At 39.6% G+C, this 18,924-nt stretch overlaps 1 protein-coding gene across 5 annotated transcripts; it reads right to left on the minus strand.

The window, feature by feature from the left end:
- Window positions 1-11,531: 11,531 nt before the first annotated feature.
- Window positions 11,532-15,320, minus strand: LOC116196966 (protein COFACTOR ASSEMBLY OF COMPLEX C SUBUNIT B CCB2, chloroplastic). 5 transcript variants are annotated; one of them, XR_004154943.1, is made up of 8 exons: window positions 14,638-15,320; window positions 14,205-14,323; window positions 14,028-14,099; window positions 13,733-13,876; window positions 13,417-13,570; window positions 13,018-13,209; window positions 12,439-12,915; window positions 11,532-11,978 (listed from the first exon to the last, which is right to left on the minus strand). XR_004154943.1 is itself a non-coding variant. In XM_031526940.1 (7 exons), the coding sequence occupies exons 1-7, from the start codon at window positions 14,822-14,824 to the stop codon at window positions 12,911-12,913; spliced, it is 873 nt and encodes a 290-aa protein (XP_031382800.1). In that variant the 5' UTR covers window positions 14,825-15,320; the 3' UTR covers window positions 11,583-12,910. The 5 variants fall into 5 exon arrangements, 1 of the variants encoding a protein (XP_031382800.1); XR_004154942.1 differs by having other exon boundaries at window positions 11,532-12,004; XR_004154941.1 differs by having other exon boundaries at window positions 11,532-12,033.
- Between the last annotated feature and the right edge of the window lie 3,604 nt (window positions 15,321-18,924).

Genomic DNA, 18,924 nt, shown 5'->3' on the forward strand with positions numbered 1-18,924 from the left:
TGAAAATTAATTTGTTGTAAAACTTATAGAAAAATAAGCATCCATGTTAGTGCTATTTACTTTGTTGTTAAGTAAACGTATATATTAATATATTATTTTATAAATTTATTATTTACTTTAGCGTTAAGCAACGTATTTATTATTATATTACTTTATAATTTTATTATTTACTTCATCGTTAATAATTTATTTGCCTAATAGGATGAAATAGCAATATGAACGCACTTATTGTTTTTGTTCGTCTATTTATCGAAAGTCGAATAGAATATATCATAAGTAAAATCAATTTATTAAAAATATATTTTAAATAAATGAAAACGAATGACAAGCGAGAATACGGAATTCGAATCGTACTCTCCCCGACGTACCCTGAAAATAGCCAATATATGTGTGTGTGTGTGTGTGAATGTATGAATGTGTGTTCCCGTGAAACTCAATATGAACAGATAGAGCATGATCTGACCAACCTTGGTAGGCCCTTGCTTGATCTAGTCAGATAGAGCACGACCTAGCCCAAAATTGCGCGACAGATCCAAGACCCAGGTTTTAGGTTGGGGACGGAGTCGAGTATCGAGTGCGGATCGGTTCTCTTCGAGGAACTGCGCTTGATTAGTCTAATCAGGTAGGAGGAAGTCGAGTCCACAAATAACGGAGTCATGCTAAAGGCGTTTCGATAGTAGCAGGGGCCCTCCCCCATTCTCTTTCGGTATTCGATTGGTGTGCATGGCGGCGGCCTTCCCTCTCTATCTAGGTCACGCCCGATCCCTCTCCGGCAACTCAGCTTCGGGCAGTGCAAATGACGCACTAATTTTTTCTTCCACGGCAGCAGTGTAGCGGCTTGGGTGATGATGCTAGTTCCACGGGGTGCAGCGGAAGCGAAAAAGGAACAGAAATTCAAAATTTCCTACCCGTGAAACTAATTCCAAGACCTACTAGAAGAATAAGAGTAAATAAAAACGTACCTGGAATATTTAAAGTTGTCGACCGAGCGTCCCACGCGTGACGCCTCTACTGGAATCCACACCGACTTTGTCGACGAGTCTTCGAGATCGGCGGTGCTAGCGACCAACACTCGAAAGAAAACACTAATGCGACACCCGAAATTTTTCAGACTAATGGACCTAATTTGGATTGAACAATTCAACCCAAATTATTATATACATACACATATGCACGCACTATATATATCTGAGCACTTATATGAGTGCGTTTTATATATATCTATATATATACTTATGCATACATATATATCACATATATATGCATACCCCTGTTACCCATACTTACTGCCATATATATACACATATATATAGGCTTGAGAATGGGGCAATTTGCTTGTCCCACCGATGTGGGATAAGAGAAATTAAGAATTTCAAGAGCCAAGTGCATGGCTAAGTGTCATTATACAATTGGCCCATGTGTTACCATATAATAGACTCCAAGTGGTTCAATAAAAAATAGCCACTTAGCACACCATTAAATCAAATAAATCGGGTCTAATTAATCGGTAAATTTAATCTCATTAAATATCCGATTAATTGGTCGCACCTGAATCATCTAATCTCTATTAGACGATTTTATTTGTTTCAAAATATCTCGTCAATTTAGTCGTAGTGTGTGACCCTGTAGGTTCCCAATTACGTTGATAGTAATATCGAAATCTCTATTTTTAATATTACAAACAGCGAGCGGCATCTAGCAATGCATCACTATTACTCAAGTAATCGGAAAGTTAATTTCTCAACGAACCTTGTGACCTATATTACCATGTAATATAATCCATTTGTCCTCTATATCTCTATTGAGCCCAAGGCATGGTCGATGACATCCTTGTATGGCTCAATATCTCTCTTTCTTGGTTTACCGGGTAAGTCTATCAGAACAAATGAATTCGATATCGCTATATCGACTCATTTGGGTATGCATACACTTTTAGACTTAACCACCAAGTGGCCGTGAGATATCACTCCCATTATGTAGGAGGGACAAATTCTATCTTGATCACTCACATTCCTCTCCATGCTCTGTGGTATACCCAATAACTGTCTTTATAACCATCCTGTTACGGAAGCGTTTGACAGTATCAAAGTATATGACATTACATGTAGGAATTCATGGTGACCTCAAGTCAAAGGATCATTACACTATAGTCACTTTGAGATACGCTAATGACAGTCACGTAACAACCCATGTAGCAATCTCATGGCGGGTCAGTCCAATATACATTACTCTTAATGTATACATGTGGTGTGATTTGATATCTCCATATCCATGACCTATGAGATTTAGTCATCAATCAACACCCACACTAGTCTAACCGTATTATCGTTGTCCTAATTAACGATAATACTTTGACTAGGGACATTTAAGAATAATGTTCAGTAATTATAGGATCTCACAATCAAGTCACACTTGATGCCTATTGAACCTACTATTCCAAGGACATTATTGTGTAAAATCATATTTAGCGCAATCTACACAATAACAGAAATGCCTCGTTTTATAATGAAATAAATATCATATTACAAAACTGATTATAGATTGCCTCTAGGGCATACATCAATTCCCAACAATCTCCCACTTGCACTAGAGCCAATCTGGCATCTGTCTAATGCCAATAGATCTAGTGTGAGCCTCGTGCTTGCGCTGCACAAGAGGCTTCGTAAGTGGATCTGCGAGATTCTCATCTGTTGGTATTCTGCATATCTTCACATCTCCTCTGTCGATGATCTCGCGAATGAGATGGAAGCGCCTGAGTATATGTTTGGATCGCTGGTGAGACCTGGGTTCCTTAGCTTGCGCAATGGCTCCATTGTTGTCACAATAGAGATCCACTGGGTCTGCGATGCTAGGAACCACAACAAGTTCTGTCACGAACTTCTTGATCCAAACGGCCTCTTTTGCAGCGTTAGAGGCAGCAATATACTCGGCCTCTGTGGTAGAATCGGCTACTGTCTCCTGTTTGGAACTCTTCCAACTCACAGCACCTCCATTCAGGCAGAACACATACCCTGACTGCGATCTACTGTCGTCCTTATCGGTCTGGAAGCTAGCATCGGTGTAACCTCTTACAACGAGCTCTTCTTCGCCTCCATATACCAAAAACATCTCCTTAGTCCTTCGTAAGTACTTAAGGATGTTCTTTACTGCAATCCAGTGTCTTTCACCTGGATCTGATTGGTATCGACTCGTCATACTCAAAGCATACGAGACATCGGATCGAGTGCATAACATGGCATACATGATGGATCCAATAGCTGACGCATATGGAATCCTATTCATGCGGTCCCTTTCCTCTCGAGTAGAAGGACTCTGAGCCTTCGAAAGGCTTATGTCATGTAACATAGGCAGCGACCCTTTCTTAGAATCATGCATGCTAAAACGCCGAAGCACTTTATCTATGTATGCACTCTGACTTAGGCCAAGCAGTCTCCTGAATCTATCTCTATAGATCTTGATACCTAGCACATAGGTAGCTTCGCCTAAGTCCTTCATAGAGAAACACCTTCCCAACCAAGTCTTCACAGACTGTAAGGAAGGAATGTCATTTCCGATCAGAAGTATGTCGTCTACATACAACACCAGGAAGATCACTACGCTCCCACTAACCTTCTTGTAAACACAGAGTTCATCTTCATTCTTAATGAAACCAAACTCTTTGATTGCATCATCAAAACGAAGATTCCAGCTCCTAGAAGCTTGCTTCAGCCCATAAATAGACCGTTGTAGCTTACAAACCTTTCCGGCACTATGTGGATCGACAAAACCCTCAGGTTGTGTCATATACACATCCTCGAGGAGCTTCCCGTTCAGGAAAGCAGTTTTGACATCCATTTGCCAGATCTCATAATCATAATAAGCTGCAATTGCAAGCAAGATCCTTATGGATTTAAGCATAGCCACCGGGAAAAAAGTTTCGTCATAGTCAACACCATGAACTTGTTTGAAACCTTTTGCCACAAGTCGGCCCTTAAAGGTAATCACATTACCGTCCATATCAGTCTTCTTCTTGAAGACCCACTTACACCCAATGGGTTTTGCCCATTCAGGTGGATCAACCAAAGTCCATACTTGGTTAGTGTACATGGACTCCATCTCAGATCTCATGGCCTCCAGCCATTTCTCAGAGTCAGGGCCTATTACGGCTTCCGCATAGGTTGTAGGCTCATCATTATCTATGAGCAATACGTCATTGTCTTGAGTCACGAGAAATCCATATCTCTCGGGCTCATGACGTATCCTACTAGACCTACGAGGCTCCTGTGTCACCTGTGTAGAAGATTGTGCCACAACAACTTGTGGTACTTGTTCTGAAACATCGCCCGTCGATTGGTCAATGTCATTTTGTGGTAGAACTTCCCCAAGTTCTAATTTCCTCCCACTAGTTCCTTTGGAGAGAAACTCTTTCTCAAGGAATACCGCAGTTCGAGCGACAAACACTTTGCCCTCGATAGGATTATAGAAATAGTATCCTCGAGTTTCCTTAGGATACCCCACGAAGTAACATTTGTCCGATTTAGGGCCAAGCTTATCCGAAGACAATCTCTTTACATAAGCTTCGCAACCCCATATCTTTAGAAAAGACATCTTGGGACGTTTCCCATACCACATCTCATATGGTGTCCTTTCAACTGATTTCGACGGAGCATTGTTTAATATGAGAGCAGCTGTCTGTAGAGCATATCCCCAGAAGGAGTCAGATAAGTTTGCATGACTCATCAAAGATCGAACCATATCTAATAATGTTCGATTCCTCCTCTCAGCTACACCATTCCATTGTGGTGTTCCAGGTGGAGTCAGTTGAGATAAAATCCCACACTGTTTAAGATAGTCAGCGAACTCATAGCTCAAATATTCACCTCCTCGATCTGATCGAAGAACTTTAATGCTCTTACCCAACTGATTCTCCACTTCATTCTTAAATTCTTTGAACTTTTCAAAGGATTCAGATTTGTGTTTCATCAAATACACATATCCAAATCTACTGAAATCATCAGTAAATGTAATGAAGTAGAGATACCCACCTCTAGCAAGCTTGTTCACTGGTCCACATACATCAGTATGTATGAGAGCCAGATGATCACTAGCTCGCTCACCTTTTCCAGTAAAAGGGGCCTTAGTCATTTTCCCCATTAAGCAAGGTTCGCATGTCTCGATCGATTCTAAATCAAACGAGTCCAGTAATCCATCTTTATGGAGTCTAGAGATGCGATTCTCGCTAATATGGCCTAAACGACAATGCCAGAGGTAAGTCGGGTTCGAATCATTAGATTTGAGCCGTTTGGTTTCCACATTATAAATAGGCGTATCTAGATCAAGAACATACAGACCATTACTTAAATGTGCACTGCCATAATATACATCATTCATGTACATAGAACAACACTTGTTCTTTATAGTGAAACAAAATCCCTTCTTGTCCAAACAAGAAACAGATATTATGTTTCTACTAATAGCAGGTACATAATAACAGTCGTTAAGATCTAATACAAGCCCAGTAGGTAAAACTAGGTGATAAGTCCCTACAGTTAATGTAGCAACTCTTGCTCCATTTCCAACTCGTAGGTCCACCTCGCCCTTTGTCAACGATCTACTGTCCTTTAGGTCCTGCATATTTCCACAAATATGAGCACCACATCCGGTATCTAATACCCAAGATGTAGAAGTAGTAGATACATTAATCTCTATAACATGGATACCTGAAGTGGAAGTCTCACTTCCCTTCTTCTTCTTCAACTCTTCCAGGTATATCTTACAATTCCACTTCCAATGTCCAGTGTTTCCACAATGGAAGCAGTAATCATTCTTCGCCACTTTGGCTTTAGGCTTCAACGCACCCAAGTCAAAATTGGATGCACCTTTAGCCTTCTTGCCTTTACTCTTGCTCTTGCCCTTTCTTTTGGTCCCTTGGACCATTAGAACGGATGTCCCCTTGCTGATATCATGCTCAGCTGTTCTCAACATGCTAAGCAGTTCAGGCAATGGTTTATTGTAGTCATTCATATTATAGCTCATAATGAACTGACTATAACTGCTGGGCAGCGACTGTAGGACTAAATCTGTGGCCAACTCTTGACCAAGAGGAAATCCCAGTCTTCCCAGAGTCTCGACGTACCCAATCATCTTGAGTACATGAGGACCTACCGGGCTACCCTCAGTCAACCTTGCTTGAAAAAGTGCTTTAGAGATCTCGAATCTCTCATGTCGGGCCTGCTCTTGATAGAGCTGCCTGAGATGCACGATCATATCGTACGCCTTCATGTTCTCGTGTTGCTTCTGAAGCTCCGAGTCCATGGTGACTAACATGAGACATCCGACGTTTACGGCATCATCATGATGCGTACTATAAGCATCTTTCTCAGCTTGGGGGGCATCGTCAGGCGGTGGCGCAAGAAGAGGTTGCTCTAAGACATATAGCTTCTTTTCTTGGGTGAGAACAATTCTCAAGTTTCGATACCAACCAAGGAAATTATTCCCTGACAGTTTGTCCTTATCAAGGACGGATCGCAAACAGAAAGTACTAGAAGTGCTCCCTGCCATGGTAACTACCATAGAAATATACAAAATAAGTATTATGACACAACAATATTTAATGAGGACTTTATAAATATTGCTCCCACTATTTATATCAAATCAATGACCCTCAACATTGATTCAGAGAATATCATTCTCATAGTAGCTCAAGATCCATATCTCACCAAGCTCTGAGTCAGCGAGGGCTGATTCACCCAGAACTGGCTATTTAGGTAGGGAACTCACTTTCCCAATTGCATCACATGCAACTCTTGATTAGTTGAGTGAATAACTCCTTATTCAAATCTATCTTATAGATCGTTGCCCAACTACATGCCTCTGAACTCCTAATCCTATTAGGCTTGCTCAGTTAAGTCCGACCCACTGGTAAACACAACGTCTTACTAGGATAGATAAGGGCATCCTGCGAAGGCAAGGTCTACACACTCATCAATCTTGGTCTTGACGAGCGTTACACGGTGGAAGGATATGGACTTAATATTTTGAGGGATTTGATTAACATTTAATCGATCTCACTATACACTATTATGTAACTATTACATAATAGTCCACACGTATAACTATTATACTAACACAACTAGGACATAGTCCATGTCTAACAGTCATGCACCGCAAATATCAAACATAATCATACCAGTACCAAGCATAAAATCATATTTTATGCTATTATCTACTCAGATTCTAACTAGCTAGGCTCTGATACCAATTGCTAGTTCCACGGGGTGCAGCGGAAGCGAAAAAGGAACAGAAATTCAAAATTTCCTACCCGTGAAACTAATTCCAAAACCTACTAGAAGAATAAGAGTAAATAAAAACGTACCTGGAATATTTAAAGTTGTCGACCGAGCGTCCCACGCGTGACGCCTCTACTGGAATCCACACCGACTTTGTCGACGAGTCTTCGAGATCGGCGGTGCTAGCGACCAACACTCGAAAGAAAACACTAATGCGACACCCGAAATTTTTCAGACTAATGGACCTAATTTGGATTGAACAATTCAACCCAAATTATTATATACATACACATATGCACGCACTATATATATCTGAGCACTTATATGAGTGCGTTTTATATATATCTATATATATACTTATGCATACATATATATCACATATATATGCATACCCCTGTTACCCATACTTACTGCCATATATATACACATATATATAGGCTTGAGAATGGGGCAATTTGCTTGTCCCACCGATGTGGGATAAGAGAAATTAAGAATTTCAAGAGCCAAGTGCATGGCTAAGTGTCATTATACAATTGGCCCATGTGTTACCATATAATAGACTCCAAGTGGTTCAATAAAAAATAGCCACTTAGCACACCATTAAATCAAATAAATCGGGTCTAATTAATCGGTAAATTTAATCTCATTAAATATCCGATTAATTGGTCGCACCTGAATCATCTAATCTCTATTAGACTATTTTATTTGTTTCAAAATATCTCGTCAATTTAGTCGTAGTGTGTGACCCTGTAGGTTCCCAATTACGTTGATAGTAATATCGAAATCTCTATTTTTAATATTACAAACAGCGAGCGGCATCTAGCAATGCATCACTATTACTCAAGTAATCGGAAAGTTAATTTCTCAACGAACCTTGTGACCTATATTACCATGTAATATAATCCATTTGTCCTCTATATCTCTATTGAGCCCAAGGCATGGTCGATGACATCCTTGTATGGCTCAATATCTCTCTTTCTTGGTTTACCGGGTAAGTCTATCAGAACAAATGAATTCGATATCGCTATATCGACTCATTTGGGTATGCATACACTTTTAGACTTAACCACCAAGTGGCCGTGAGATATCACTCCCATTATGTAGGAGGGACAAATTCTATCTTGATCACTCACATTCCTCTCCATGCTCTGTGGTATACCCAATAACTGTCTTTATAACCATCCTGTTACGGTAGCGTTTGACAGTATCAAAGTATATGACATTACATGTAGGAATTCATGGTGACCTCAAGTCAAAGGATCATTACACTATAGTCACTTTGAGATACGCTAATGACAGTCACGTAACAACCCATGTAGCAATCTCATGGCGGGTCAGTCCAATATACATTACTCTTAATGTATACATGTGGTGTGATTTGATATCTCCATATCCATGACCTATGAGATTTAGTCATCAATCAACACCCACACTAGTCTAACCGTATTATCGTTGTCCTAATTAACGATAATACTTTGACTAGGGACATTTAAGAATAATGTTCAGTAATTATAGGATCTCACAATCAAGTCACACTTGATGCCTATTGAACCTACTATTCCAAGGACATTATTGTGTAAAATCATATTTAGCGCAATCTACACAATAACAGAAATGCCTCGTTTTATAATGAAATAAATATCATATTACAAAACTGATTATAGATTGCCTCTAGGGCATACATCAATTCCCAACAGATGATACATGTTTTGTTTACTTGCGATGATAAACGCCCTTTCCCATTCGGATGCCAGCTTCAGTTGTCGATACCTCTGACAATAATAAAATGAGCAGTTTCTTCGGCTTACCGCTTTACCACCAGTGCCTCTCCCCATTTTATGTTAAGGAATTATTCCCTCGAATAGTTTTTGAATCACTACTACTTTATTCCGCTCCTGTAATCGGATTGCTTTTGTTTTCTGTTGCGTTTAGCTCGGGGCTTCTCGAGTCACCCCGATTGTTTTTTGTATGTCTAGTTGCAGAGTGGAGTGGCAGAGGTTGGTTTGATTGTCAGATTGGCGTCTTTTTCAACATGATCACTGATTTGTACCGACCGAAACTACTAAGCTATAATCGGTTTGATTACTGACGTGGTCGCTGATTTGAACAGATCGAGGTTTTCTTACCAGTTTTGGTTTTACCCTACCAGCTTGGTCGACTGCTTTCCTCGACTCACCGAATTGGTCGGCAACTTGGTGCCTTCCTCGACTTGCTGGATTAGTCGACAGCCTCCCAAGTATTGGCTTTGATTTTACTTGTCGGTACCATCTGTAAAGCGTTCCTGACACACGAGTACAATTCAAGACCCCCTGCTTTACTTTGTTATCGAGATCCATATGGAACCTCAATAATAGATGGCTAAGTTCTATATGGATATATGACTTCAGGACCCTTCCCTGATTTATCGAGTTCATGTGTGATAGCAAAGGATTTTGATCGGAATCTCAGATAGTTATTACCCTTGCTTTCTACCTCAGTTTCTTCTTTGTAATATGTCTATGAAGATCTGGTTAATTCTGATCTTGTAATTTTTTTTTCTTAAGCATTTTCACCTTGTACTATTGTCATGTAATTTTTACATGTTATGAATGAATCCTCAATGTTCACGAGGAAAAAAAAATATAATGTATATGAACTCTACTATAATTTACAGTAATGATGGATACATACGAACCAGGCCAAAAATAATAATTTATCCAAGTCGTTAAGTCCCATTTCACTATATCTCTCTTACCATAAGAATAATCCATGTACATAACCGGTTTGAGATGTCCATAGAAGATGTACATATTTTAGCTTATGTTTGGTTTTTGAGCTGAGAATTTAACTCAATCCAACTCAATTTTAGAGAATAAGAAAAAATAAAAAATAATTATTGCAAGTATTAAAAAATATATAGATGCGTGAAAACATATATGTATGTATATATCGATGTGAAACAGATGAAAATTTTATTAAAATTAATTATAAAAATAATTTTAAAAAATATGAGTGAGATATTATTATTAAAAGAAAGAAAAGGACAAAAATAATGACTGCAATGTTAAATTTATAGAAGAACATAATCGAGTTGGATTGAGTAAAATTTTTATCCAAACCAAACTTGCAAGCCGAAACCTCCGAGAATTGATAAAATCTTAGCGCTCAACCAAAAAAAAAATATAAATATATAAGTATTACACCGAATTCGGGACGAATATGTACAGTAACAAAAACATTCGCAAAAGGAAAAAAACATTACTATTGATAATATTAATAATATAATAATATAATGAATGTTTTGCTACAGGCCCACATTTTGATTTTTGATTTTTTTTATTAAAAAAATCTCTGGAGTATTATTACACACAAGAGCCGTGATACAGTGACAGAGCTGTCACATAGGAACCACCAGCTGCACCCACGTGTCAAAATCCAATTCACATGTCGGTGCTCAGCGAACGGCAGCAAATGGAACAAAGGGGAATGCCTTCTGTCATCTGATAGATTGTGCTCTCCTTCCTATCGTTTGTTAGCTGTCAGCTCTTTTAACCTCGTAGCTCATTGCAACGCTACAAGCATCCAACCCATCTTTTCTTTTATTCCCACTCTTTTCCTTGTAGAATCCCAATCTTATCAAAATAATTCGATTTTACATCCATGGATCGACTCAATGCGATGGATCACTAGTTGAGTTTACGTTTGATTTAAGTCGATTGATATCGTATATATATCACATAAAATGTGCGAGGAGACCAAGAAAAGTACAAATTGAAAACGTTAATAAAGCAAGTTGTGCCTGTCCCTTCAACCTCCTATAGGGCGCTTTTTCAAGCAAGTGGGTAAAATCCGAATGATAATTAGTGGCAGCCTGTTTTAATTAATTAACAAATTAAACTTAATGATAATAATAGTAATAATCATAATGAATGGATGAATGAATTAAAAAAAAAAAAACGTTAATTAACTTTTTTCCTGAACAGCACAGCTGCACTAAGCCAATTTTGACTTTGTTATCGGGTACCCTAGACTTTAGAATAGAAGACCAGAATTTCATAATGACAAACTTAAGATAAGTACGAATGCCGAGGGGGTACTGTACTGGGTTTGGGTCACAGAGAAGGGACAATTTAGTAAAAGCAACCCCCGAATAATTAAAATCATTAAATCACCTGCCATTTTTTTTTTTTTAAAAAAAGGCATTCAATAATAATAGCCCCTTCCCTCCCCCACTGCTTTCCCTGTATATTAATTTTTTTTCCTTTATTAAAGGTTGAAGATGCGTTGACCACAAATTTTCGTTCCCCCGCTTGCAGTCTTTCTTTGCTCAACATGTCCGGAATTAGCAAATATATAGAGCTCTCCTACTACATTATCACCACCTTACCATTACAATATATATGATGATAAGTTCAACACCTTCCATGACATACGTACCATGACATATATTTGGGACAAACAAAGTTCGTGAGAAGCTAGAACCCCATTAAGTCGTGAATAATTGTAATTCAGGACTGACAAGACTAACCTATCACAAATTGGTAGTTTTATAATGCATGACGATAGTGAAAATGGGCCCGGGAATGAACTCCATGTCAATGTGAATGGTCAGACAGGGCTTCAGTCACCCCCTTTGCGAAGGGAATCATACTCCTGAATTTTGGAAGTGACCGAGTGTATGCAGCCTTCACGCATAGACATGAACGTGAGCTCTGATACCGCTCCACAATCCTATGTGACAAAGTCATCATATGGGACTGTTCACCAAGAAAGGCAACGTACGGACCTGGTTTAGAAGAAATTTTTAATCGTGACAAAGTCTAGAGATGCACTGACACGATGCTCTACATGCCCCATGAGGTGGTATCGAATTCACTCCGCTCTTACTCACCAACCGACATATAGCTAAAAGGACTGCCAGAGGAATACTTACTAGTCTCCACTATCCACAATCACTTGTTCAAGCAAGATAGAAAGATGATAGGCCTTGGACACACAAACACCAACATACGCGTGGCACACGTGCGCGCGCACACACATATATATATATCGTATGCATCTTTATGTGTATGAGGATAAATAAGATCCCACCTCCTTCTCGAGAGCAGGAAACGGTCCTTAGTGTTCCCATGATATGTTTTTAGGATAAGAGTTGTAATCAGTTTAGAATTGCATCTGATGGCGCACTTACTTTTTCAGCCAAAGTGAAACTTGGATCCCGATCCTTCGCCGTTCATCATGAATCCAGTTATGGGGCCATATTATCATCTGCGCTGTATCAGACTGCACCTGAAGCTCACATCAAGAAAACTATGACTATATCAGTAAAGATATTTTAACTGAAAAGTTATACTCCTTTGGGTCAGACCAGATTAATAAGGGCCCAGAAGAAATCCATGAACCATTTAATCGAGTAGCGACAAACTGCTTCTATTGCCCCTGATTCGTGAGAGAAAAGTAATTGCCTGCATGAAGCAAACCAACGTGTAGAAATTATATGCATCGTGTGAGCTTCAGGAACTTCATGGAAAAGGCCTTCTCCACATCTGGTGCCCGTGATGAGGTTCTGGTATCGAAAGAAAGCTATATTCTGGGGGTCAATATGAGATTCTTAAATTGACCACTTCATGGACAAGGCCTTCTCCACATCCCAGTCCTGGAAACTAACCTGCAAGTTAGTTGATTCGCTGGATCAATGCGAAGGCTGGAACCCTCCGAACACTATAGGCATAGCTCAAATACGAAGGTTCTATTCTCCGTATGATGTTACCTCGAAATTGGTTTGCAATTGCTTCTATCCAGGCTCTGTCCTTGTCACTATATGCATAGGTCATGCTTGAAGCCAATAGGACAAGCCCTTTAGATAGTTTCAGCTTGCCTGTGCTTGAATTCGAAACTCGAAGCAGTGGAAGTATCAAGAGTGAACGGGTTCCCTTTGGTAGCAAAGTCTGAAACTCGTTACCTGCAAAATATCAAGTACGCATAAGCTCTGAATAGAGAAACAGGACGATTGAGCAGTAGACGGGGAAACTAAATTTCTGGCTAAAAGGAGAAACAGTATGCCATACTCTCCAACAATATTGTACCACGGGGAATAGAGTGAGCAGGGGAAAGAATTAGTTTCTTTAGCATATGCGTTTGAGAAAGGTGAACGGTCAAATGAAACTACCAGAATTTACTGGGAAATAGAGAGCATCCTTCAAATCAGGGAGGCCGATATTCTGGATTTGTTTGTTGAACCAATCAACCAGGTCTGCCCTTGATATGTCGTCTGGAGTGCTCCAATAGCCACGTACACATAACTCACCACCAACTGATACTAACTGAAGGGTGAAAAAATGCAAGTAATTTAAACACAAGTGATCTTGCATCTTCAGGAAGCGAGTCATGCTTTAGGCTAGCGAGCCTGTGAAGTTGAAAGTATTTCTCTACATAGCATGTGCTATGTAGAGAACAAACCTTCTAGTCAATAGAGAGGGGTGTACCGCAGCTATGGTGTTTGTGTTCCGAAGCAGAACATAAGTTGACCATGCCAGCTGCTCCCTCAGTGCTTCAGGCATGCCCTCTGACATGATAAAGAGTTGCTCATTGCCAGCAGGTAACGACGCCTGATTCACTATGGCGGTCCCCTGGAAAATCCTTTGCAAGGTCATGTCGGAGAGGTGCAAGAGGTACCCACAACATAGATGAAAACGAGAAAAAGAACAGGCAGCCTTAATCTGAATACACACAGCCTTAATCTGAATACACCCGATATAAAGTAAGTCCGCAAAGAATTACCGGGAGGAACTTTCCGAGGTAGGGGAGAACCGCAGAAAATGCTGCCAAGGAAAGGCCCAAAGCTTCTGTTCTCTGAGAGGGAAACAGTATGTCATGGTAGTAGAGTCAGAATCATAAGTAATCGACTTCAGCACAGCTATGAACAAATCGCAATTACAACAGAAGAAGAAACCGCACCAGCTGAGCCGGAGTAATGGCAGAGAGATCTGAACCCACGAAGTGATTTAACAGCAAAAGCGAACCGAACCCATACCCGATATATCTGGGTAAGTAGGATTCATCAAACCCAGGTATACCTACAGCACGTGAACCGAGGCGTTAAGGCATAGCTCTGCTTTCATAGCAAGGAAGCCATCGGCAAGCTGAAACAGGTCTATAAGAGCATAACGCATGGAAGAAATCCTAGAGTTTAAACAGGTAAATGATCATTGGCCCAAGCAGAAATTGTTTAAGGCAAATTAGAGGCTGGAGGCTTCCAAACTCGGCTGCTGCTCCGTATCAATAGCCACACTCGCTTCAGCTCTTAACTAATCGCTTAGCTTAAAATTTGGCAACATAAAAAAAAAAAAAGAATAACGAACAAGAAGTGCTTGTTAACGTGGGAGGTTACCGAGGGTAAAGCGAAGGACAGAGAGATTGAGCTGCCCCGGTTGTTGACCGTTGGACTGAGAGTCGTCCATTAGAGCCGACACAGATACAGTTCTCCCACTTCTTTTGTACTGAAATCGAATCTTGGTGGGGGCTTTCACCGGAATCGGTGAACTGCTGAAACTAAAAGAGAGTGATGTCAAGCTCATTTCTTTCCGCCTAATCCTACTTCGTGCCCCCAAATCTCAACAACCCCAACCACGAGGCCGACCAAGCCTGCTCTCAGCACTTCCCAACTGAACACACGAGAAAGGAAAAACGAGAAGTCTTGATTCTTGAATGGAGGAGGAGAGAGCCCGAATGACGTTGCAGAGGCAGCGAGAGAGAGACCCACTGCTGCTGGCACTGTGAGTAGTCGTGGACCTTTTTTTTTTTTTTTTTCTGTTGGGGGGTGTGGAACAGTGGAAGGCAGTGGGGGGAAGGGATGGACAAGACAGAGCAAAAACATGTCGGATGGGCTTATCCTGGCAAGGTGGACTGGACGGCCGTCCAAAGCCGAACTGGGCTGGCGACTCCAACTCCATTATCATTCTCTCCTTCGTTGACCGTTGCGCATTCAAGTTGACTTCTTGTCCGCCCGGATCAAAATCTCTATCGATGCTTACTAGTCATCTCAGAATAATCAGGAGATTAACGGGGTGATATCTGGACCTCCAAATTGCCGATGTTAGATGCATCCTACTGAACTCGTATCGGACAATATTAATTGTTAGGATGGAACAAAAGTCTGATATCAAATTAAATCTCACAACTATTTCATAACCGCATCAAAAAAGAGTTCAAGCACATCATTTGTTCGATACCAGCGCATCTTGTGCATGTAATATTGAACTCTAGTCCTTTCTCCCTATCTAGTGCAGTCGAAGGTTAGCCTCAGGATGTATCAAAATTAACTTTGTATTGTGTGATATGCACGCGACACAAAATCCAAAACCATCAATAGCGTTATGTATGAGAGACGTACTCCATCTCCAGAATAGATCTCGATATGTCCAGCAGATGTTTGTCAGCTATTTGTCATGTGCAGAAAGATATCTTGCTTACGCATCAAGGAAGTTCGGCCATCTGGGAGCTAACATGATTCCCAGAGAAGTTAACCGGACCAGATCAGATATATTCATTACTCCGTTTCATTGATCCGACTATAATGATATATATGTCGATCGCATATTATCAAAAAAAGTGAAAACCCACACTGTTTTTCTTTCCACTCCCCCCCCCCCCCCCCCCCAAACAAAGTGAATCGCTTCACCTTCGCTCGTCGGATATTCTGGTTACCAAGAAATCTTTTCCTATTCATGGGACTTTGCTTCTGTTCTGTTGGTGGTGGTAGATCCTATTCCTGCTAAGGGGAAGGCAATTTGAAAATCTACGTATGCTTTGACGTGTTTCGGATTCTCTGGGCATTGCTTTGCTTCCTCTGAAAACTTTTATGTTCCATTCGCCAGCTAACATCTATTAGAAGTGTCTGCAAAGCTACGTACATGCAAAAAACCAGCATGTTGAAGACACCAGCAACTCTTTTTGGTTATTCGTCCAGACGCATACCTTCGGTCAGTTTCTTGTCCCTTCGATAAAAAAGTAAGGGGGTCCGTTTTGGTACATCAAATAGTTTCATCGGTTTGACAGTTCACTCTCTCTTTTCGATTTCACGAAACCTTATAATCATTAAGAAAAAAGGAGAAAAAAAATCAATGGGTCCATTCTAACTAATGGACTCATAGCAATAATTTTCGATGAGGATCGATTTTATATGAGCGAAATGTGGCAAGCAATAAACTGGTAACGTTTAAAGGAGGAACGAGAGCTGCGGTCTAACAACAAATTTCTTTCTAGAATGCCAAATCCCTACAGAGGATTTGTCACTGTCTCTACAGGACATCTTGATGTGGTCCGGTCCATCTCCCCACGGCCAGCGTTCATAATCTCTCCTCTCAATTGAATGATTGCCAGAGTCGCAAATGACACGACGACAACTGAAGTTCGGTATATACCGTGAAAGATTTTAGATTCGAGCTCCAGCAGGCATCAGTTGAGCAGTCGAAAAGGTCGTGATTCATTAAATTGATTAAGAGACAACAGAGAGGAAGCGTACAGGGAAGTATAGCATATACAGCCCATCAATCCTGCAAGGTGGTCCATCAGTGTCGAGAGGGGTTACCATATATCGAAACCATATATTATATGCAATTTATATATTGCATAGTTTAGACTACTTATTCAATCATTTTCAATTCATCATGCAGACTAAAAAAATAAATCGAACTATTGATTGATGTTCTTTAATTGCCATAATAATATAATTTAATTTGAGCGGGTGAGGTCCGAGAGAGGCTTGATTGATTGAGTCAAATATACATCGTCATCATTTCTGGTAAATAATCCATTTCTATGCACCAACCCTATATTCCAACCTCCCCCATGACAGTGTCACTCCAGCGACCTTACGAACATTCCTCTCCCTGGTTTCTTGAATTGTAATTGTTTGATTAATTTAAACTAAGCACAGCCCTCTTCTTAGTATTCGATAATTTTCTTTTGTGGATGTTACCATGTCATGCCCTGGAAATACGTGCATGGTTAGAAGGCATTATTGTTTTGACACGTCTTCTTCATGTCCTCAGCGTGTAACATTATCGGTCGTTAATTATCTGGTCATTTGAGGTTTTTCCTTTTTTGCAACGATATTTCATTTCATAATTACATGATTTATTTTTTCCTGGCCGACATGTCTATAATATATAAGTTTACAACAAAAAATTTAAAGCGAACCCTTTTTTTTTTTCCTTCTCTCTTGTAATCATCTTATAATAAAAACAAAGCCGGGAATGACATAAAGTTTTTTTTTTTGGGAGTTTGTCTGATTCAGGGACAAAACATGTTTAGGGTAACATAGCCAACTACAAAATAAATATAATCAATTGGAGCAAAGTGCAATCGACTATGTTATCATGAACCGCTTATGTCTCGAGACTAGATAAATTTCGAGATGACATATGGTTGTGTTTCCATTTTTTCTTTTTCTTTTTTTGAAATTTTTGTCTTTGGGGAATCTTTATGCTTTGGTTTTAATAAATCTGGTGCTGCAGGATACAAATTTGACCGTAGCTCGCAGGGAAATTCCACAATCCACTAGCAAGCATAGCATCCCAATTTTGTATGCCCACTGGTCGGTGGCTTGTCCCCTTTTAAAAATTATGCATATAAAAAAGAAGGATATATTCATGATGTTATCAAATAATATATTATAGATGTATAATACACGAGTCAAACTATAAATATATGTATATGCATACGCACACCACATTTTAAAATGTTATGGGGTGTTGTTGGGCAGTTGGGTTATAATGTGGTGTACCTATGCAAATACATATATTTATAGTTGGACAGTAATTATTGCATAAAATATATCTCCTCAGGAAAAAAAGGGTAAACATAACTCTTAAGACAACATCACGACTCAACTACCTTAATTCAATCGATTTCTCTAACAACAGACTTTATGATTACAACAGACAAAAGAGAAATTTGTGTTTAAATTAATTCATTTTATCCGAATAAACGACCAACATGTTCTATTATTCCTCAATACGTAACAAATTACACGCCTCTTATGTCATCATATAATATCAATAATTAATCAGTCGAACTTTCACATATTATGGTTTTTTTACAAGTATGTAATATTTTTTTTTCTTTGATGAATGCATGTAATATATTCATTATAATACTAATTATAATAACTCGTTAATAGGATATTTTAAGTGTGATTATTTGAAAGAAGATTATAGAGAAATCTTGTATGTATATATGGTCGACGATTGAAATTGTTCTACGGCAGGGCGGGCAGGTTGTGGGGTCTCCATCAAAGTTACTTCTGCAGGGAATCTCTAATTTTCGGGCAACTGTAAAACACAGACACAATTCCCACGTGGGACGACCGGCTGTACGGTCAGCAAAGCGCCACGTTCGGTACGAGTCGCGCGTGTCTCCTCGCACGTACTGAGAGTGTCGGTGGCATTGTAATAAAGGTCAAAAGTTTGAGTTCTCAACTAATATATGTATATATTTCCTTTTATCAAAAAAAAAAGGAAAAGGAAAAAGAAAGCAAAAATGATGAAATAGTCCTTACATAAAATAAAATAAGAATAATTATTATAAATTGAGAAGAAGGTCGATAGATAGTAAGGCGAGGTGAAGGGACGTTGGAGATAATTTCAAGATTCGGGTATGCGTCAGTCAGAATCTG

This window comes from Punica granatum, chromosome 2 (genome assembly GCF_007655135.1).
Source record: "Punica granatum isolate Tunisia-2019 chromosome 2, ASM765513v2, whole genome shotgun sequence".
In the NCBI taxonomy this organism is placed as follows: domain Eukaryota; kingdom Viridiplantae; phylum Streptophyta; class Magnoliopsida; order Myrtales; family Lythraceae; genus Punica; species Punica granatum.